Source organism: Fulmarus glacialis, unplaced genomic scaffold (genome assembly GCF_000690835.1).
Source record: "Fulmarus glacialis isolate BGI_N327 unplaced genomic scaffold, ASM69083v1 scaffold33517, whole genome shotgun sequence".
In the NCBI taxonomy this organism is placed as follows: Eukaryota; Metazoa; Chordata; class Aves; order Procellariiformes; family Procellariidae; genus Fulmarus; species Fulmarus glacialis.
Window position 1 is genome coordinate 18,900 of NW_009224402.1, and position 22,426 is coordinate 41,325.

At 41.6% G+C, this 22,426-nt stretch overlaps 1 protein-coding gene across 1 annotated transcript in view; it reads left to right on the forward strand.

The window, feature by feature from the left end:
* The window catches only part of SMARCAL1 (SWI/SNF related, matrix associated, actin dependent regulator of chromatin, subfamily a-like 1), a 37,139-nt gene extending 18,250 nt beyond the window's left edge, over positions 1-18,889 (forward strand). The window contains exons 9-16 of the mRNA XM_009582138.1: positions 5,597-5,737; positions 11,324-11,542; positions 12,348-12,418; positions 14,612-14,714; positions 15,838-16,020; positions 16,535-16,635; positions 18,197-18,293; positions 18,683-18,889. Of these exons, the coding sequence (XP_009580433.1) occupies positions 5,597-5,737; positions 11,324-11,542; positions 12,348-12,418; positions 14,612-14,714; positions 15,838-16,020; positions 16,535-16,635; positions 18,197-18,293; positions 18,683-18,889 (1,122 nt within the window). The remainder of the gene's footprint in view (positions 1-5,596; positions 5,738-11,323; positions 11,543-12,347; positions 12,419-14,611; positions 14,715-15,837; positions 16,021-16,534; positions 16,636-18,196; positions 18,294-18,682) is intronic.
* Positions 18,890-22,426: the final 3,537 nt, after the last annotated feature.

Here is a 22,426-nt window from a genome sequence, read left to right on the forward strand (position 1 = left end):
TAATTCATCTTTTCCTACTGTCTTATATATATTGTGGAGCAAGTGTGGTATGGAATTGTCAAGCAGAACCATGTGTTAAACATGTGACCTAAGTTTGTCAGTTGGGAACTTCTAGACCTTTTTTTAGTATTAAAAAACCCCACAAACTCTGCGTGTCTGTGCAGTATTCGGTGTGCGTAGTATTCAGTGTCTTTTGTGACATACTTAGCTGCTACCCTGACAGAGATTTAGGAAAGTTTTGCTTGTGACAGTGTGAAGTGTGACCAGAGAGACTTTTTAGTGCACTTTTATAATGGCTGGATGTATGCAATGACTATGCTTGCTACCTGGTAGCTTGCCCCAGGTTGTCATTAGTTTAGAGTAAGTATATAGACGTGTTGTGCCCAATTTATTGTTACTGGACAAAACTTTGAGAGGAACTTATAATTACACACATAGTAAGATAGGGTGAGCTGAAATAGCAGCAGCAAAATATTTAGGCTAGATTTCTTATTCCCTTCACATTCCTAGTGGATGTGCAAACTTGTAGGTGTGCAGACTTGTACATTGGGGAGAATGCTTCATCCGCCTACATTGAACCAGGTGGCAGAGTTTGTACACAGTCTGTGTGCTTACCTGCAAAATTAGGGAGGCAGATGGATTGAAAGCTGTAGTAGAAAACAGTCCTTTGATGTTTTGGCATCTGGCAAAAATCCTGCTTTCAAGCTCAGCCAGCTTTCACACTGGCCAGTCTGTGCCAGCAGCTGCGTGAGATCTGTCCACACCTTCAGCATCTCTTATGGTACTTAAAAGGGCTAGAAGTTCCTGTGTTCAAAGTGGTCCTTTAGTCTTGTTTCCACACACATCAAAGTGAGAATAGGCTCATACTGTTGGGCTTTGGTTGAGTCACCATTGCCAGGCCTGGCTTGTCCCTGATCCTAATCCAGAGCTGTGGCAATCTGTAATAGGACCTACTTGCCACCTTGCTGTTTTCTTTAGTCTCATGATGGGGACTAAGTTCTCCTGGGCATACTGACAATACTGGTTGTTTCCTTCGCCTCTGCCCTGCATCTGCCTCTCTCAGAGGCAGAAAGTGTCACGGTGGTATGCCTTTTGTAAGCATTTTGGTTTTCCTTCCAAGATTAGGCTGGCCCAGAGACATGAACATAGGAGAGGGAGTATACGTGCTACCAATATCCATAAAACAGCAAAGCCCCAGAAGTGTAGATGAAGAAGAAACAACAAAACAGAAGTTTTTCACTGCTCTGTGGTGGGATCTCTTGGGGACTGGAGTGAAAATGATACTACATCCTTCGACCAGCCACAGTGCTGTATGGTCTTTGTTCTTCTGTAATTGCATGGAGTATTGCAAGGCAGTGGAAACTGGGGAGGATCCCAATGGAACATGGATGAGTTTTTTGGAAGCATGACAGCAAGTTTTTATTGAAGAACTGGGTTAGAAACTGAGAAATAAAAAGTAGTATCTAATCAAAGATTCCAGTGGCATAAGATGGTCTTATTCCTGTTGGGCTTTGTTCCACAACATTTAGGTAATATTACTAACGTGATTGTTCCTATTGAGCTGCTGTTCAGGTTAATAGCATGAAGCACATCCTGATGTTTGCAGGGTTAAGGGTCTTTGCTTCTATTATGGAAGTCCAAATACATTGTGTGGCTGGAATCTAATACTCTTTCTGCTTGTTTTAATAAAGAGTTGCTTAAAAATAATAGAGGGAAATAGGTCAATGATGAAGGTAGAAGGTGAGGGGGAAACACAAAAATCTCCCTTTCCTAGTGGGAAATAAATAGCAGCTGTCTTTACGCATTACAAATCCATATAGATTGGATAAATAAGCCTTTGCTTGTTGTCACCTGCTGTGAGAGAAGGAACTTCGTCTTGAAACTGGAGAAGCTGTGGGCCCTCAAGGCTGCATCTTCAGATCTGCTCTTACCTTCCAATTTTCCTTTCTTCTCAAAATAGGGAGGTAGTGTAATTTGCTTCAGACATAGATAATCATCGCCATTTGACACACATTCTCTGTCTAGGTGTCACTTAAGAATAGGGAAAGGTATTTACATTTTTTGGAATAACCACGGTAGGATCATCTTATGAAATGCAGAGCCCTATCTGTCTTACCCAAGTACAGAAACAGACTCCTCAAAACAGCTGCAACCCTTTCCCTTTATCAAATCTGCTATTTCATCAGGTGATTATCTCTATTATATTATGGCCACTCTCAGATTTTTCATTTCACAAGTTAAGGTATTCTTATACTAAGCAGTTCAAAACGACAGAGTAAGCAAAAACTGGGGACACAAGTAATTGTACAGCCAGAACCAGCCACACTTATTTAAAAAAGTATGTCAGTCTGTTAGCATATGGCAGAGCTCATGCTGTGAAATTCATTGAACACAGAGACAGTCATTGTATGTTAATGAGGCTCTTTGCATGTTCAATTATTTCTTTGTGGCATAACCCCCCCTCCTCACCTACTCCCCTTCGAATCAGTTGGGTGCTGCGTTTTGACCTCTAAAGTAAGTGCCGTCGGGGGTTACCATTTCATAAACTATTCTTTGACCTTCAAAAGTGATTTTTGTAAATGTTGTCACAGCTGTGGAATTAATTCTTGTTGGTGTATTTTGTGTGCGAGTGTAATGTGACAAAGCCACGATTGTCTTATGTTACTTGGTAAATGAGGGCTACAGAACAGGTCTCCACTGGTCAAGTCATTGTCAGAGTTCCCTGAAGCAATCTCACAAGAAGTAGCTGTAAGAACAGTCACAAGGACACATGAGCGAGAGGAGCACTTCTGGGGAAGATTAAACTTCATGCCTAAATGCTAATGAGCAGCTAATGTTAGTTCTCCTATGTGGAAATATGTATCAATTGATTACAGATCTGGTTCTGCTAGAAAGTCCTTGCTGGTCACTGCAATCTTACTTTCTATGCTGTTGTTCCATATTATTCTTACAGACCTCGAAAGAAAGAGGATAAGCTCTCACTCTTGACAGCACAGAAGGTTAACTTCATGCCTAAATGCTAATGAGCAGCTAATGTTAGTTCTCCTATGTGGAAATATGTATCAATTGATTACAGATCTGGTTCTGCTAGAAAGTCCTTGCTGGTCACTGCAATCTTACTTTCTATGCTGTTGTTCCATATTATTCTTACAGACCTCGAAAGAAAGAGGATAAGCTCTCACTCTTGACAGCACAGAAGGTTAGGTAAGACTTCTCTGCAGGAGCAAATCTTTATTGGCATCTATTCAAAATGAGTTGCCACTAGAAAAGAAAGATGTGAATCAAAGCCATTTCTTTCATCCAGAATTTAAGTAAGCCTTCAACACTCGGAAACTTGTCTTCCTAGGATTTTTTTTTTTTCTTCTTTTCTCTCTTGGTCTCCTTCTGTCATGGATTTTAAAATTGAAAGGGACCCTTGGGGTAGTGGGTTAGACTACCTATGTTCCACACAATTTTCTGGAATGAATTTCTTCAAGTTCTTCACAGCTCTTGTGGAGCTAGTGTCTTCTGGGCTTTTTGTTGTTTTTTTGGGGTTGGGGTTTTTTTGGCATTGTTGGTTTTTACTTCTCCATTTGTTTAAAATGGTTAATTATAGAAGATGTATCACAGCCCTTGGTAAGTGCTTACAGTGGTTAGATACCCTATCTATTCAAAATTAGGTTGCGCGCAGCAAAGTAGCAGCTGGACAAGTTTAGAATTCAAATAATCTGTAACTTCATCATTCTCTCTTTTGATATCTATTTAGGGATTGGGGAAGGAGCCTGACTAATTGTTTTGACTACTGGGCAATTAGTGTTCTAACCTCGTCTCATGTAGCTCCTGGGGAGCGCCCTGCAAAGAGGAAGAGCCTTGAGAATGGCATAAAACCTTTCAAGACAGTTGGGTTTATGTCGCATTTAATATGTCCCTGGTCTGTTTTGAGTGAACTTTTCTTGATTTACCTTGATCCAGAGTTACTTGAAATGAGCTGTCTGTAATTGCATGACTTCCATGTTGTCTTTTTCCTAGCAGTGGCCTTCTGTTAGTCCAGGAGGAAAAAGTTTAATTTGGAGGTTTCTTGCACATGTGGGACTGGCTTGTCTTGTGTTTCAGCAGATTTCTCAGGGTGGTGTCAGTTTATTCTTCAAAGGCTTCTGCAAGGCATCAGGTATTGTCTAGGTTCTGCTCAGTTGCCCTCTACTGTTAACTTAATTTTAAAAACTGACCTAATTTCTGCTTTATCACTTTGTTTCCTCATGGGATCTGATATCTTTGGCCTCTGTGACTGCTCCCTCTTTTGAGCAGCATAGGCACCTCTGTCTTGTGCGAACTAACTCTCACCTTCCGACATGTCCAAAGGTTTGACCTCTCCTCTTATTTAGGTCAATAAATATCCTGCTTTTTCAAATGTTTATGGGAATTTTCTGATCCTGGTGGTGATCACATTTCCTTCTGATCTGTTTAGTAGAGATGGAGGGAGAAGGCAACTTCCACCTTGATTACAACCTCTATATAAATAGCTGATAAAGAGTCCTGAAATTAATTTCCGGTAGCTGATCTATGAACTCTTTTTCCACTAGATTTGTTGGTGAGTGGATGAATCATCTGAATAGATTTGGGTGACTGGTAGATCTCAGTGAAACGATAAAAGAATTTCATTTTCTTTTTAATTTAAATGTGAATGAGCTGTTGGTACAGATGTCACTCAAGAATCTCTTTGTTATTTTAATGAATCTGCATTAAACCATGCAGGAAATTGCAAGGCATTTGTAATTTAACTACTATATGTGAATTTACAGCAGTAGAAATTCATAGCTCTCATCTAATAATAGAATTAGATAATAATGGAGGTATGAGGATAGAAATGCATATTGGAGGCTTTTTTTTTCCCCCAACTTTTTGGAAGCCCCTACTTTAGATACAGGTTTCCCACCCCACCCCCTTCCTGTCTCCCCAACAACACGTTTTACAATCTTACATGATTCGTATTTATTAACTTATGTTCTAGCATCCAGCCAGCTGTGCTTAGACTCACTGTGGCTGTCAGGTGGGCATCTTCTGGTCCTGCTTCAGGCAGCTTCATCTTTCTCTCCTTGCTAGTAGAATTTAAAAAGAAAAAAAGTGAACAAAAAGTAATTAAAAAATCCTACTTCTCTGGATCTCTTCTGCTTTTGTGAGGAAGACAGTCTGTTTATAGCTTGCTGTGGCAGGTTTATTACAAGAGAATTTATTCTGGAGGTGAGGATGTACCTGAGAGGGTGTGTCATTTTCCTGTGATATCTGATGCCAAATGAAATGTTCAGCCAGGCATAAGATACTAACATGTCTAGTAGGTAAATGCCAATTCAGAAAGTACTGTCATAAAAAATTATGTCCGCTTCCCTTACAGTATGTGGATGATGAATAAGAAACAATATGGTTTGTCCTGCTTCCTAGAAGTTTAAGCACTGTCCTTGACTGTCTTCAGGCAGTGAAGGCTGAAAGTATCTGTGGAAGGTGAAGTACTCTTCTATTTAGGGTGCTCAGACAATGGCTCTGGGATTTTCTTTCATTTTCTTAGCAGGTTCTGCTTATATTGTAAGCTGTATGTTAACAATGCTCCATTTTGCTTTCCCAGGCTGCCAGGAGAGTGATCTTGCTTTCGGGAACCCCTGCCATGTCGCGGCCCGCAGAGCTCTACACACAGATTGCGGCTGTCCAACCAGCCTTCTTCCCACAGTTCCACTCCTTTGGGCTACGCTACTGTGATGCCAGGAAGGTACTTCAGTGGGGGAAGTGGCAGACTGGGACTCTGCAAACAGCATTTTTTTTTTTTTTTTCCCCAACTGAAGTGGAGGCTTTTTCTTTCCTTCCTTCTGTCTGATGTTACACCTTTTTTGAGAAAGTCTCATTCCAGGGTAGCATTTTGAAAGCTCTCAACCTGAGAAGCTCTAGGTGCTGCAATGGTGGACCTGAGACGTGGAAGCAGTAATGCTTCTTGTCAAAATCTGCCTTGAAAGCCACAGAAGTAAAAAGCTAAAAAAAAAAAAAGGCCATAGCTGGGAAAATTAGCCTAATCTGATAAGAACTTGTGCCCAAAGTATTTTAAATGGGCAGAGTAATTATGGGGCCTTTAAGCAGCTGCAGGTTTGGGCTAATTGATTAAAAGAACCCCAAAAAAACAGTTTCTAGTCTGCTTTAGTGACTGTTTAACAAAGTAAGGACTCTGTTGCTTGGGATTTTGGATTTTATACCTCCAGGTAAGTAAAAAATGAAGACTTATAGTCTGTCTTTGTATTCCACCCTCTTCTAATTCAGGAAATGGATGTGGTCCTCAGCATACCTTGAAAATAAATTAACTTCTCTTATCTCTGCCAGCTGCTCAGCAGTGGTTTCAGCGGAGGCATTGAGTCCAACCACTGCAAGATCTTGGCTTTGCCGGAAGCCAGCATTAGCAGCCATGATTGCAGGTGTCTGCCTTGCTCTCCATGTTAGGGCAACTCAGCTGTGCTTGGATTTGCCATCTCTAGGGCTGCTGTGTTTTGGAACACACACTGCTAAGACAAGAGCTCTTGCTGCTGCCTGTTGTACAGGGAGGCTCTAGGATCTTCTGTGTTGGTTGCATAGACAAAAAAGGGGAACCAAAGTTCCCCTGAGGTCTAATTTGGGACAAGAGCCCTCTAATCTGGCTTGCCGTCCAGTTCCTCCAGGACAAGCATGTAGTAATTAGCATGTGGTGCAGAATGGCTTGGCAGTGTGAGCATGGACCTGTAGCGTGTGAACTTGCTTGCTCTGCTTTGTTCTCAAGTAATCCATTTCACTTCTTGTGCCTCATTTTCTGTAAGACTGGGCAATAACTTTCAGCAGAGTGGTTGGAAGCACCAAATGACCATTTCAATACTCAAAAATATTTACAGAAGAACTGACAATCAACAGTGTACGCCATAAAAATAGTTACAGCTATTTGTAGGGCTTTTGTGTTTGTTTTCTTTTCTTTGTTTGGGGTAGCTAACATATGCCATATGTTCATATAAAGTTCTCAAGTCTGCTTTCTCCTGTATCTGAGTGCCTGCTTTTACTTTCATAGCTGGTGCAGCGCTGTTCTATGTATGTCCAAATGTGCAAGACACATGAGCAATTCATTGGCTTTGGTACTCATATGCTGATGCCATTGATTAAAGTAAGGCCATTTAGCATGCAGAATCACAGATACAGAGCTTGAGTTCTGGAAGATGACAGCATTCATGTTAGCAAAGCACTGCTTTCCTGGCAGAGGATAAACTTATTGTTTCTCCATCCGTAGTAGGAATCATATGGAGGGAGAGGGCCACATCTTCCGCTGAGCTTCATTATCTTTGTTGAAAGATTCCTGTCTGAGCAGTGTCCAGAATGCTTCCTAGAGGGAAATTAAGAGATGCAGTTTAATCTCGTTGGTTTTCTGCAGTAAAAAGGAAAGCTGAATTGCAATGTGTGAGTCTAAATATGTTTGGAGTTTCATAAACCCTTTGAGGGTAAAGTTCTGCATGACTGGCTGTTGCTTCAATTATGAGGCATATGGACCTCAGGTAAGATATTGAATTGGATAAAAGAAATAAAATTGTTCTGGACGATCAAGGTTGTAACAGTGTATTCTGTGTAAATGAGTTTTCAACCTACAGTGAAACTCAGCATGGAGGTCACAGTCTGTATCAGCTTCCCTTCAAAACCTCTGCAGGGTTTCTAGTACAATTTTCTTTCTCTGTTTTACCCACCTCTACTAGACAGTTGAACATTACTGGTCTTCTCAGTGCTCGCCTGGGATATTTTGCTACAGTTAATGTCAGTAAATGATAGAGTGAACCTAGAAAGAATTTGGTTATTTAGAGAAGAAGTGGGGCTGCTGGAAATGAAGAGATGTGGATAGTATTTGAGATAAAAATGGGACTGCTGAATATTGGGTTGCCATAGATCCACTCAGCAATGAGTAAATTAAAAGGTGTTTTGATGATTGTGGTTGTTCCCTCATGACTGTAGTATGTCCCTCATGTTCCTTTTTGCAGCTCTAACCTGAGATTGTGTTAGGAGTTACACCCTCTCTGAAGAACTGTTGTGGTACTTTTGCTGTCATTACTTAAATAGGTTCTTCTTTCTGTCCTGAAAGTGGCAGCATTATGAGTGGGGATGGAATTGCACAGAACCAGAGAGGTTTTGCAAGGCTTTTGGAGATCTGTCAGGATGAAAGATGCTATTTAAAAATGTTTTTGTATCAGTAATAAATCTGATTGCATTATTAGATTAAAGAAAAATTGACAAACCTGAACCATTCAATTTAAAACTAAACCTGACTAGTTTCTGTTTGAAGATAATAGATTTTATGACAGAAAATTGCAAATATCAGACAGATGTGATTAGAAAAGATATAAAAGTTTATCATTTTGTAATTCAACCTCCCTCCTCTTAAGAGCATCTGTACTCTTAAAAATGCAGCAAGTGAAACGTCACCTGCTTATTTACAAAATATCTCAAGTCTGTTTCCCAAAATACATGCTGTGAATTCATTTTTCAAACTGGGTGATGTTGGCAAATATTAAATAATTTCTATCTGAGCACATGCTCTGAATTTGTAAGAGTTTGGCAGCTTCTACAAACACTGTAATAAGTTTACTGACTCATGTAAGTTGCTGTAACAGTTTGGTAAGAAAATCACAGTTAGAAGCATTTGTTCTGGAATGTTATGGATCAAAGCCAGATGTGTATTTTGGCAAAATAAATGTCCCTCTTTTTTTCTCTCTCTTCTTTTCCACAATAAGATATACAAAACTATATTTTAATAATTCCAAAAATAATAATCTTTTTTATCACTAGCTAGGTGCAGCACAGAACTAGCATGTTTCCTTGTTTGCAAATTGTTCCAGCAACAGTCATCACCATAAAAGTAGTATAGTAATCTGAACATACTGTAGGGATGCTGCTGTATGTGCTTTTTAATATGACAGTAGATAGTATATTGGCTCTGTTTGTGACTGGTTCTTTCAGTTATGATGATGTTACTCTTCCGAAATGAATTGTGCTATGTGGACACAAAACATATGTATCACTTGCTTGTTATGGAAGTGGAAAATGGAAAAACATGGGCTGCATGAGTAGAATGAGGTAGCCTGAGGAGAGTGTCCAGGCCCCGTAGCAGGTCTTGCTCAGCAGCCTAGTCGGTGTGGACCCCTGCTACTTAGCTACCAGCGCACTGAGCAGTGTGGGCAGAGGGCTTATGAGGCTGGGTGCAGCACCAGGTGTGTCCTTCTTGGTTCTGTACATCTGCTCTGCTGGGTCCACAGAGCCTGAAGAAATGCAGAAGGGGGGCACAAAGACTGGGGCTCAGCACTATCAGCTTTCATGCAGCATGCCTAAAGCTAATAAACCCAGCTAGACTTGAGCCAGCTTTTCATGGACCTGAGGGATGTATCTGCATTGCACCCCTGGTTTCAGGGAAGCAGAGCAGTAATACCCATGTTGGCTTTTTGAGGGCTTGGCTTAGATCCAGGTGGGCTTACTACCTCTAGCTGTATACCAGTGTGCTGTTGACAGAGCCAAAGTTTTAACTCTGCAGGATCCAAACTGGCTTTGTATCTAGGTTTTGAATTGTTTCCTGCTTTAATGAACCAACTATACATAATCAGATGGTACCATAATTGTGTAGGAGTAGATTAAGTCAAATGAGTTTTAATGGTGGACATAGGTGCCAGAATTTGAAATCAGTTAATTGTTCACATCAGTATAACATAGTAATAGAATTGCAGATTGTCCTGTTATGCCTCAACACAAAGTAGGAATGCTCATTTCCAGACATCAGAGAGGTCTTAATTGCCTACGAGCTCTTTGATTCCTCCTCTTTCTGTCTCATAGCATGCTGTCATCCCTGTTCTGTCAAAGCACCATCCCTTAACACAGTCAGTAATGTGACTAACCTCATGACTGGTATGATTTATATTGTCTCATGCATTCTACAGGAAGATGGAGGGTGCAGTGAATACTTTTGAGCTTTTTCCTATTTTACTTCCAGTTCTGTGTTGCAGCAGGTTTCTCTTGGGAAAGGAAAATAAAAGAAATACAGATTTTTAAAGTTAAATCTATTTTAGCAATTAATGTGGCACAATGAGAGTGGAGCAGCAGATCAAAGGCATTGGTGCTGAGGCTCCTCACATCTGTTATGTGCAGTGCAGGAGGGTGTACGTATACATATGTAGGGAGTTACTTTGGGTTGTTGTTCCAAGACCAGAGGCTGTATTTTTGGCTTTTTTTGGTGACACTGCCAGTAAGACTTGGAATTAGAGCTGTGAGGAAGATCTCCCCCCACACACCTTGGTTTTCAGTATTACTGTAGTATTTCATATACTTATTCGTGAAACTTCAGAATAAAGGTCTCTCTTTATCCTTTAAGTCAGCATAAAAACCTTATTGGTCTCCTGTCCAAAAGAAAATTGTTTAAAGATGTTTCTTTTGGGCAATGTACCAATTTTGATGCCACTGTTTGTCAGCTTAGTTGTTCTTTCCCAGAGAAATGATAGGCTGTGGGTTACTACTAGGAGAAGTGATGAGCTGAGGTTAATTGAACAGATATATATTGTGTGCACACAGGATCTTGGAGGATAGGGCAGGTTCAGAGGCAAGTGCTTCAAGGAGGAGTAAATGAAGGGTTTGTTCAGAGGGGCTTTGAAGTGATAATGCTTTGAAGAGAGAATGCTTGGAGTGATGTATTTTGGGCCACAATTTATTTATGGTTTGCTTGAGTCTAAGCCAAACATGGTAATGGCAGAAAGAGAGTATGTCAGGAAGCAGATCAAGAGACAGGTCACAGTGGAAAGCAGGCAATTTTGACCTAGCATTTACTAGGCATGTCAGACAAGTGTAATATATCTGTGAAGGCATTTGGGTTAAGCATATTTGTCCTCATGCTGTTGGAGAAGATTTTTCTGTCTCTCTCTGCTTAAAGCTGAGGTAAATTTGTGTGCACAGAACTGCAGTGAGTTCTGTCTGCCTGCCCAAAGCTGCAAGTGGAGAGCAGAAATACCTTGCTGTGTGAAAATGAATACCAGAGCACAGTGCTGTGGTAGGGATCCCTACTGTTCTGTGTAGTCCACTTCCCTGCACCCCCTGGAGCACTTGTAGATAGCAAGAAGGGAAGTTTATCAGTAACCTTCTCGTGTTGGGTGGATCAGTTTGTACACTTCAATCTTATTTCCATTTTTGTCAAATCTCTCTTCCTACTGACCATTAAGTTCTTGCTTTGTCCGGTTTCCCTGGAAGTTTATTCTACTCTTGGATCGCCTGCAGACCAGAAGAGTCAGTCTCTTGTAAGTTTGACACTGATAACTGCTTTGATCTTTCCCAGATGCCATGGGGTTGGGACTACTCTGGATCATCCAACTTAACTGAACTGAAAATTTTGCTGGAAGAGTCCATCATGATCCGACGTCTGAAATCAGATGTGCTTTCCCAGCTTCCAGCAAAACAACGCAAAATGGTTGTGGTGGCTCCTGAAGGCATTAGCGCGAAGACCAAAGCTGTCTTGGCAGCTGAAGCAAAGAAGATGGCCAAAGGATATAAAAGTGTAAGTCAGAAACTATTTTCATGATGAACCATTGGTATTTCAGGTACCTTTATTTAAAAACATCAGTGGAAAAACAGCACCCTAAGTTCCAAGGAAGGTCAGAGCCACACCTCATGTGAAGGCGTAGTGGAAGGCTGTTGAAGGCACAGTTTTAAATGAATGTACAACACAATCAAAACAACTCAGCTTTTTTTCCATTTGATTTATGTGGTCTGCTTTGTCCCTTTGTGTGAAATACCATTTCCTCTCTCTTTTCCCCTCTCTCTTAGTCCTTTCTAATTGTCTTTTATACCTCCTGCCTCTATACTTACTCTTCTGTCTTGCCTTGTAGTCCCATTCACCCTACAAACACAGCCTTGTTGAAGCTGCATTGTAAACACAGCAGAAAAATGTGAAGAGTGTATTTTTGCCTTTTTTGTTTGTTTTTCTTGTATGGATGGCAAATGCATGTTCTAGGCTCCTAGGTTGCTAACACGGTTCCGTAAGAACTTAGGAGGTTTTCCTTGCCATTTTAGTTGGGAAATGCTTTCTCAATTAAAATTATGTTTGTAATATGCTTGTCATCCAACTTGTAGGAGTTGAGTAGGAGATAGGAAGGGAGGTGTCAGAAATAGGAATGTGTGAGTATCTGCCATGTCCGGTGGCGAGTAGGAGACTTCCCCTGCCAGTCCCTTTTGTTGTATATTTTTAGGCTGATTTTTTCCTAACAAAGTGTTTATTGGCAGCCTCAGACATCCCAGATCTGTAAGCAAGACGGAGAAAAGGCATTTCTGAGACTCACATTTATTTATCTTTCTTTCTGCAGAAACAACAGGAGAAGGAAGCTCTTCTCCTCTTCTACAACAGAACGGCAGAAGCTAAAATCCATTCAGTCATGTAAGTTGCATGTCATTGCTTCATTCTTGCCTAGTAAAATGTGTTTTTCTGCTGAGAACAGGAAAATGGTGCCTTAGAGATAACAGTGCAGGGACATGAAGCATAGCCTCAAGCCAGCTTAGAAAAAAATTATTTTAATTACAATGCATTAAACATTTTCTCTCAGAGTTCCTAGGCTGAATAAGTATTCTGATTTCATTCCAGATATGGATCTAGACTGTCATTTGAACCCTCTAAAATTACTTGGTGTTTGGGACTTGGATCCAGTTCCCCACTCTGGACTCTATTTCAATTTAAGGAGCGGGGGAGTAATGAAACTAAAAGTATCAACACAACTTGAGAAAACAAATGCTGCAGTCCTGGTGCCCGAGGAACCCTGAGCCAAAAAGGTTATGAGATGGACTGAGCTTTACTTGTAGCATGCCCTAAGAATGTCACAGCCCCCACTGAAGTTCTTGGCTCTTCCACTGAGCTCACATGGGACCTCAGCTGCAAAAGTTTTCTATCATAGGTGTGCTTTTAACTCTGTCTTCCCTAGGAATAATTTCCTTCTGTGACTTTCCGTGCCCTTTCATCCTTAGCCTTTTGGTGGGACTGCAAAGGACTTGCTTTAGGTCATATAGCATGACTTTTTAATAAGTAGTATGCTAATAACATGAAAAGAGTTTACTTTTCCACAGCCCTCTGAATGTAAGGACCAGCCGATGTGCACTGTGTGATTTCACAGTCTCAGACCTTGCTGCAGAATCTGCCTGTTTGGCACAGAACTGCACTTCAGAGTCCCAGCGCTCATTTCTGTAGAAGAGTTTCTTCCTTTTATGTTAGTAAACAGTTAGAAGACTTTCTTCCTTTAATATTCAGTTGCAAGTGTGAACTGAATATAAAACCATGCAGTGCTGTTTACTTGACTCTCTGGTAGGAACTAGTCCTTTTTTCTTCTGGGGTTTAGTACCGTTTAAAATATCAGTTATTATAAGCTGCTGATGTACAGTACTGTCTAGCTAATGGTACTGTCCTATGATCATCAGCACCTCCCATGTCTAACCCTTGATGACAATGTCTTCCATTGCTTCCATTGAAATGACTAGCCACTTGTTAAATGCAATATGCATCTGCTTGCTACACTGAATGTTCACTTTGATATTTGTTTTGCTTTAAAATCCAGCAATCCCACTTCTCTCCCAGATTTCTTTGTTAAATGATATTGTCACAAAATTGGGATCTGAACATCACAGAACCCTGGGAGCTGGCTGCAAAGCGCTGATACATCTTAATATAGCACTGGAAATCCCGCTTGGTATTTTCTGACAGTTGCTGCTGACCTAAGCTGTGTTGAATTTAGCAAAGAACTTGGTATTCCTGATCTGTGCAACAACTTTGTTATTCCAAAGAAAAGATTACATTTGTATCATCTGTTCTGATAGCTGTTGCTAACTTACAAATTTTAGGCTTTTAGGTGTTTTTCGGCTCCAATTGACCTGATTGTATCACAAGTTACTACATAGAAATGGGTTCTGTAGCTCAGCTATTAGTCCATGGCAAAAGCCAGATGTTTTCATTCAATTAACACTGTTTAACTGCATTTAAAAGGAGTCTTGTTACCTTTCATTGGTCATTAGCCTATGTGCATATGGATAATTCCTAGAGATAGCTGATGTATTTAGATTGTTAAGCTGTAGTAAATTGTCAATGTGAACCCTTGCAAGAAAAGCTACTTTTAGGATACTCTGATGCATGCGTTTAGAGACCTTTTCTTCTAAAATAAAAACAATCTTGAGTATACATAGAAAGAATAATTGTATACAGATTAGCTTAGTGTATTGTGATTGTGCAAAAGTTAGAAATACGAAGGGTGAATGAGATTGTCAAATAAGTATAGATGACCTCCAGTTGATTGGTCTGGGATATCATGTTTCAAGTAGGATACAATAAATTGATTGATACACAAGTATAAATGTAGGCAGCTGTCCAGCTGTGGTGAAGAAAAATGAGTGGATTTTCCTGCAATGTCTTTTTTAATCTGTAGGAGGCTTGACTTGCTACGTGCATTTTACTGCAACTTTTTTATGCTAGCCTATTTCCTAGTTTCTGTGTATAGATGAGCAGTATCTTTAAAATTTGTTGTGAGCAAAGCCTGTATTCTCTTAGCACATAATTTATAGAATTTTGGTTTTTTTTTCCTCTTCCATATAGAGAATACATCCTGGATCTACTGGAAAGTGGGAATGATAAATTCCTGGTGTTTGCTCATCACAAGATAGTGCTGGATGCAATAGTTGCAGAGCTGGAGAAGAAGGTAAGTAACTGACTGAGTCGTCTTAACTTTATCACTATTCCAGCTTCAAAGCTGTTTAAGAGCTCCCTAGAGTTATGGCTGGTCAGATAGTTTATGAAAGTTGGTGGCAGACATAATTTCTACTTGCTGTGCTTCTGAATGTGCCCTTCGCCAAGGGAGCTGAGCTGTTGGGGTGAATGCCTCACAGGATGCACTTTGTATTAGCTGAATGGCTTTTGTTGTATTTAATGTTCTTTGATCTCCATCGTCTGCCCTGGAGCCTTGTGAGTTCTTGGAGGAGTGTTACCCTGTGTGGCCATCTCTGCTTTGTCCTCCAGGCTTTCCTCAGAGAGGGAGAATGTAACAACCCAAGTCCAGCTATGGCTGCCTTCCTTTATCTCTGTGGAGAGATTTTTTGTTTTTGTTTTTGAACTGGGATACTGTAGGGAGACTTGATAGACCTGCCAATCGTCTCTCTGACTTCAAACGTGTTTGGCTAATTATTCGTGAGAGACTTCCATGGATGCTCTGAAAGAGTTCTGGGTCATGCTGGGGCAGTGTGAAGGATGGTTTAAGTTAATATTGCAAACTATAAACCACAGTGGCAGTGGTGACTTTGCTGCCTCTGTGGTAGTATCCTCCAGTAGAGCAAGGAGGTTGGACACTGAAGAGTTATGGCCCTGCATTACCAAAGTTTGTCATGCCTCTCCTGAGCCTATCACAGGGCAACTGAGATGTGTAGGGTCCCATCTCCTCCCATCGCAAACAGGGGAAGGCTTGGGGAGGTTGTAGCGGGTGTAACATCAGCACACAGACAGCGTTCAGCTTCATATTAAGCCAGTTGCCTTTCCACTGTACCTGAGTTGCCAGCTTGTTGCTGTTCTTCCTGTTGCTCAGGACTGGTGGGAGAGCAATGGACGTAGGAGCAAGTCATGCATTGTGAACAGAGAGGAGGTACATTGTATGCTGAGCTACAGCGCCTCTGCCTTAAAGATGAGGAAAGGTCTTAAAAATGCAACCGTTGCCTCTTTACTTTCCTGGTTCTGCCATGGGGAAGGGAAACAAAATCCACTAAAACATGGAAGGAGGATACGGGAAAGGGGACACAAGGCCTCTAAAAAGTATCTTCTGCCTTTTTTCGCAGCATGTTGAATACATTCGCATTGATGGCTCCACACCTTCAGCTGAGCGGCAGTCTCTGTGTCAAAAGTTCCAGTTCTCAGCGAAGCAGGTTGTGGCCGTCCTGTCCCTCACTGCCGCAAACATGGGCCTGACATTGTCTGCCGCGGACCTGGTGGTGTTTGCAGAGCTCTTCTGGAATCCAGGGGTATGCGTGCTGGAGGGGACAGGGATTGGATGCTCCCTGGAGAGCAGAAACATTGGCGCTTGGGAGGAGATGTAATGGGCAGGGGACTTTCTCTAGGGTTTTTTCTCTTTCTTTCTCTGATGGCTACTTGTCTGTGCACCCCCAGGTACCTGGGCTTGAACCAGTGAGGCTGGTTACACAGCTTGCTGGCTGGAGAAGATGGCATGAAAGGGTAGCATGCTCCTGTTCCTTAACTTGACAGAGCTCTCAAAAACTTGCCCAGCCAAGACCTGAAAGGGTCCATCATCAATGCTGACCCTCTACTTTTGAGAAATGCTCAGTGCCTTTTGGGAATGCAGTGCACCAGATTACTTCTGGGCTTAGTCTGTGTTTGAGGATGCAGGTGTTAACAGGATCCAGATGAGAAATAGTCACTAAGCACAAGAAAGGAGATCTCCCTGTTCTCTGGTGCTTATGCTATTTGTTAGATGTTGCTGATTTCACTTTATTTTCTTTGTCATGTTTTTACATAAAGGTTTTGATCCAAGCCGAAGATCGGGCACATAGAATTGGACAGACCAGCTCTGTTAATGTTCACTACCTGGTGGCTGAAGGCACAGCAGATGACTACTTATGGTAGGAAGTGAGAAAGACACTTTGGTTTTCCTGCCACCTGTTTTCACTGTTTGTCACATATGTGATGTAAGGTGCTTAATGTTAGTGCCTATTTCCACAGCCTGTGAGGGGAGGAGCAGTAACTGCCAATCAGGGCTGCTGTGAGCTGGTGACATGGCCTGGCCACAGTGGACATAACTAAGTGGATGACAAGGAGAAGGAATAAAAAGTAGTTATCTGACAAAGAAGAGGCTGTTGAGAGAAATTCTGGGGGAGCTGATGCATCTGAAAACTTCACAGGCTCTGCATAAGGAGGAGGAGTTGTATTAGATACAGCCTAGAGCATTTGTGTGCTGGAGTACTGTAAAGTGCTGAGTACTTTCAAGCAAAGTCAACAGACACTGGAGATGGTTCAATGTATTGTGGATCAGGTCTGAGGAGCAAACTGGCTGCTGACTGCTTGGACAGGGAGCTGTGGAGGAGGACTGCACTGTTGCTTTCCTCTCGCTCTTCAGTGAGCCCTTCAGATGGATTAAAGAAATGCTACTGACCCATGTCTGGAGAGTTGTGGTCTGAGCATTTTTGGCTGCAGTGAGAGCTATCAGTAGACACTGGTCCTTAGGGCTGGGGAATCTGACATCCTGGGGAAAGGGAGGATCTGACGAATCCTTAGTGCTGCAAGGGAACTGACCTGCAAATGATGAAAAGAAATTATCCACCAGCTGGTTCATTTAAAGTCCAAAATGACATCTTTATTACCTTGTTTAAAGGAACGAATGAACTAAGTGAACTTGTGCAGTTCCCAGAATATCATGATGGCAAATAATTATAACCCTACAATGCAGGGATCTGGAAACTGATGCATCGCCCACGTTTCATGGAAAGTTAATGACAGTAATTCTGCCCTTATTTGTGAAATGCTGTCCATGCAGTCATTAATGCTTAATGGGAAGGAAATATGGCTCTTCAAAGAAGGACAGTGGCATCCTTTTTAAAGGCGAGAAAAAGAACAAGAAGACAAGGCTATTTGGTAAATGCATTAATTGTGCTGTGGCCTTTGCTTCTTTCAAAGCGTCTGGTCTGCAGATGTGGTTGGGACCTCTCAGCCTCTTGGGCCAGTGATGAATTTTTCCACCTGCAGTACATTGGGAGATACCCTAGAAATGCCAGTGTGTCTATTGGTGGGGATTACCATTGCTTGCCTTGGAGACTGAACACACAGGCTATTGGGATGCCCTTTAGCTGCATCTTCTTGTTCTGACTTCATACCGTTGGTGTTGCCTCAGTCAACTAGTTTCCCTATTGGATATGTGTGTTCTTCAAATATTTATAGCCTGAAATCCTCTTCTTGTTGCTTATTTAAATTGGATTGATTCTTATTTAAATTGGATTGATTGATATCCCAAGACAGCACACAGTCATCATAAACATGAGCAGGACAGGTTAAGGAACTAACAAGCTTTGGTAGAAAAGCCATCTTTATACCCCTGTTGTATCTTTTTTTTGTCTACACATAGTAAATGACACAGTGTCCTTGCGTGATATTTTCTTCCTTTCAGTCATATCTATTTATCTCTCCTAGGCCAATGATTCAAGAGAAAATCAAAGTGCTGGGGGAAGCTGGTCTTTCAGAAACCAATTTCTCCAAAACAGCTGAATCCACTAATTACTGCCCTAAGGTAATTGACCTGAAAGAATATAGATGGTTCCTGGGAGAGGCTGAATGGGCTTTGGCTTGTGTGCATTTAGATTGGCAGGTGATTGGCAGGCTGATCTTACACCTGTTCTGCCTTTAATGCCACAGACCAGATTTTCCAACTGTTCCCAGGATCCATGCCTTGACTTGGACTCTCCACAGAGAATTCCCAAACCTGCTATATGCAAGAAGACATGATAGCCTCTGTAGCATATATATGTCTGAGATATATGTGTATATATATGTATGTATGTTATATATATCATATAAGATATACACACATGTGCACTGTCTCAGGGGGAGTGCCCTCTGATTGTTGCTCACTTTTATACGACAGTGTGTATGCAGATTCTGTCTGTTCTAATTTCTCAGCCAGATCCAAAGCAGAAGACCATCTACGACCTTTTCCAGAGGACCTTCTCTGAAAGCAAAGATGTCACTGATGAAGTTTTGCTTTTGGAGGCAGCTGATGCATGCTGTGAGTTTGACTCTGGCAGTGCCTTGCAAGATACAGAAGGAGAGACATGTTCAGTGAGTCCCCCCAAAAAGCGGCGTGTTGAGGAGTTTTTAAAAGTGTAATGGTGATGGCAAAAGAGAAGGTGGCTAAGAGATTTTTTTTTTTTAATTAAAAAAGAGAAAACAAAAGCAATCAAGTATTATTTTTTGAGTTTTCAAAAATAAAAGACTAAGTTTTCTGTATCTCTAGTGTGTTTCATCTCAAAGGATGAGAAGGCAATGGGACAGTGTGACAGATGAGCAGCGCACACCTGGCAGCCTGCAGGTTTTGCAGTCCTGGTTTGGCTGATGACTGAGTGGCCATGGGCAAGTATCATGCTGCTTTGCTTCAGCACATCAGCTTCCACAGTTGTTTTGTTTAAAAAGCAGGTAATGGTTGTCTGTCCACAAGACAGAACTGTTGTGAAAACTAACTTCTCAGCAGCTGCAGAGTGCTTTTAACAATCAGTCTTCCATCTCCAAGAATTTTAGTTTGTATTTATAGGAGTCAGTTCACTGGCAAAATTTGGCCCTTACTTGGGTCACTCAGAAACTGGCTCTCTCGTATTCAGTTTGGCAATGAGGAGAAAAGATCCAGACAGGTCTTGATGTTTTGTGAAGGTAGGGGAGGAGAGGGACAGCCCCAGATCTTTGTCTGTGCAGAGCAGTCAGTACCTTGAAACTAAGTAGTGTAACTGCCTGCAAGGAGATGTGTATTGCCTGTTAGGCACGTGACTGCCTGAGCACTGGTCTTTGGCCTCATTTACTAAATCTTAGGACTTGCTCCATGGCACACGCTTCTTGTCTCAGCAGAAGGTGAAACTTGTGCTGACTGCCAGGGATTAAGTCTTACTGCTGAGGAAGGGGGTGTGTGTATTTTCTTCAAGACTTGAGACGAGTGAGGAGAGGGGGACATGTGCAGACTTTTATTCTCTTTTTGTAAGAAACTGATTCTGGACTGAGCTGTTTAAATAAAAAGTTGTTTTAAGTTGTGGTTCCCAAGCTTTTGGTACTTCTTCTATTTTAGAATTTAATCTCCCATTTGGACCTTAAGCTTGAGAAATACATGATGGAGTGGAAATATTAGCGTTTTTTTAAAATACTTACAATGGCTGAAAGATAGGTCTTTTTGGGGACACTTCCTTTTGTGCTTTCTAAAACGCATCAACTTTCAAAAGGGAAACTCCAATGATACTTCGCTTATAGATGAATCAACAACTACTTCCATAACACGTTTAGGCTGGTACCCTAGGACCTGTTATTTGCTCCCATTACAACTCTGTGCAGGTTACACTGAGAATGCCAAAAGCAGCACTGTTGCTTGATGCAGTGATTAAAATGCCTGTTTTCAATTTGTGATAGTCTCTATCATCCTCTCAGCCCTGTGAACTGGGAGACCTGAACTCCCAGCCTTGGTGCCGCCTGAGCAAAACTGCTCTTTGTTTCCTTTCAGGAGCTTGTGACACATTCACTGTGCCTTAGGCATGGCCTGATTCCACTTCAGGTGGTGATGCCTCTGCAAAAACTCTCGAGACCACTTTTGATGTGGGCTTGATGTAAAAGCAAATGGCTCTGTTTACCACAACCGATCTTTTCAGGCATCTCTGGCTGTTTTTCATATTTTTATGTATTATTGCCAGTGTGGTGTAGCGTGATCCCAAATGAATGTCTTTCATGCTTCTGGTCTTGGTACTAGAAAGTACTTGGAAATGGGGTAGTGTTAAGGAAGTGTGACCAGGGAGCATAGGAGAAGATGTAATTTCACAGAGGTACCAGTTAGCTATGTTTTACAGCCATAATCTGTAGAGAAGGGTGGGGGAAAAGAAAACTCAAGGCTTACATTTAGCTTCTGGAGGCCAGGAGCTAACATACTGTGCAGGCGGCATGCTTGGCTGTGTGCAGATACCAAACACTAACAAAAAGCCTGCTCTTCCATGGTCGAGGATGAAAAAGTTTGTGCTAGAAGATCAACCTGATAATAACTAGGGTATTTTTTCCTGCATTGAAGGGTTTGATTATCCCATTTTCAGCAAGTGTCGTCATGGAAATGCCCTACAGGCTGTGTATGCAATTGTGCTGGGTAGGGACTTGCTTTTCATTCATGACTGCAGAAGGTGCTTTGGTGTGCGTGCAAGTGAAGAGGAGTAGGACCGAGGATCGTCCTATGTGACTGGCCAGCTAGAGGAAATACTTTATCCCTGGATTTGAGACAGAGAGCTAAACCTCATTTCTCTTGCTCCAACAGCTGGCCAGGAGATAAATACACACTTCTTGACATCTTTAAATGTCTTTCTTCTTGAACACAGAGTATCTAAACTGTTTCTAGGACACGTGATCTTTCTACTTGCAGAGAGGGTTGTTCTGAGTAAGGGGTGAGAAATGTTGCTGTCTGCCTACTGAAAAAAAAAATTGAAGACATTACTTGTATACCCATATTGTCATCTCCTATAGGAGTAATTCTCTTCCTCCTCGGAAAGCTACAGCTACTTCAAAATAGTATTTTTCTGAAATCTGCTGAAAAGTACCCTTGGAGAATTTTGCTTCTCATAAACTCAGTTTATCTTACCCATATATTGATAAATCTCAGCTCTGTTAGAGGAGTGCTAGGTGTACTCTTTCTTTGTTAGGGCCCATAAAGTCTCAGCTGGTTTGCTGCAGAGTTACAAAGGCTCTTCAAGTACACTTGAGATTCATTTTATTCTTACTAGATGAAAAAAGGGGAGAAGAATCTTGCAGGAAAGTGCCTTTAGCCGTTACATCAAGGGATTGGAAAGACTGTGCAGGCCTTAGCCCAATTACAGTATTAGTCTGTCATTAATATGATGAGGAGGTGGTTGGGAAGCTGCCAGCAGGCTCAGACAGGATCTCCAAGGCTTGCTGATGCGAATTTAAACAAGGTAGTGTGCAGGTTGCCAATCAGACCCACAGGCAGGCTCAGGAAGATGCAGTGCTCTTGGGGACTCTTACACCTGCCCATCCAAGATAGTATAACTAACTTTTTGGCATTATCTAAAGCTCTACAGAGTAAAGGGAAGGACCCATCTTACTGGATCTTGGAGCATCTTACTGTGACTGGTTACCTGCTTGTACACCTGTGTCTGCTCTCACCCATGTTAGAGAAAGGCATGTTTTCAGGAAGGATGCCAAACCAGAACAAGAGATAAAAATACCTGAACTATAAAATGGAGCAGTTTGAACTACGTCTTCAGCACATGAAGCTGGCCAGCCTGTGGCATGCAGAAGAGCTCAAGGTGGTGGACTGTCGAGGCAAGGCTTTTGGAACTGTGCTGGCCTATCTGCATCCATCCATCTTCTCAGTCACTTGGAAACGTACGTTTATTTTGGCGGTGCTGGGAATGGCTGTCATCTGGGGAGGGTTGGGTTTGGTTGTTGGCAGAGCTGTCTGTAATACTGGTAGATGAAGGATATGACCATGCCTGTACTGTCACAGCGAACTTTAACTGTCTAGATACAGACTGGAGAATACCAGTAGATCCTCTGTCCTGGATGTGTTGGCTGACAATTTTTTTTTTTAACCAGTCACAAGGAACTTTTTTTTTCTTTTTTTTTTTCCTTTTAATACGTTGGTATCAAAGATGTATCGTATGAGTCATCATTATG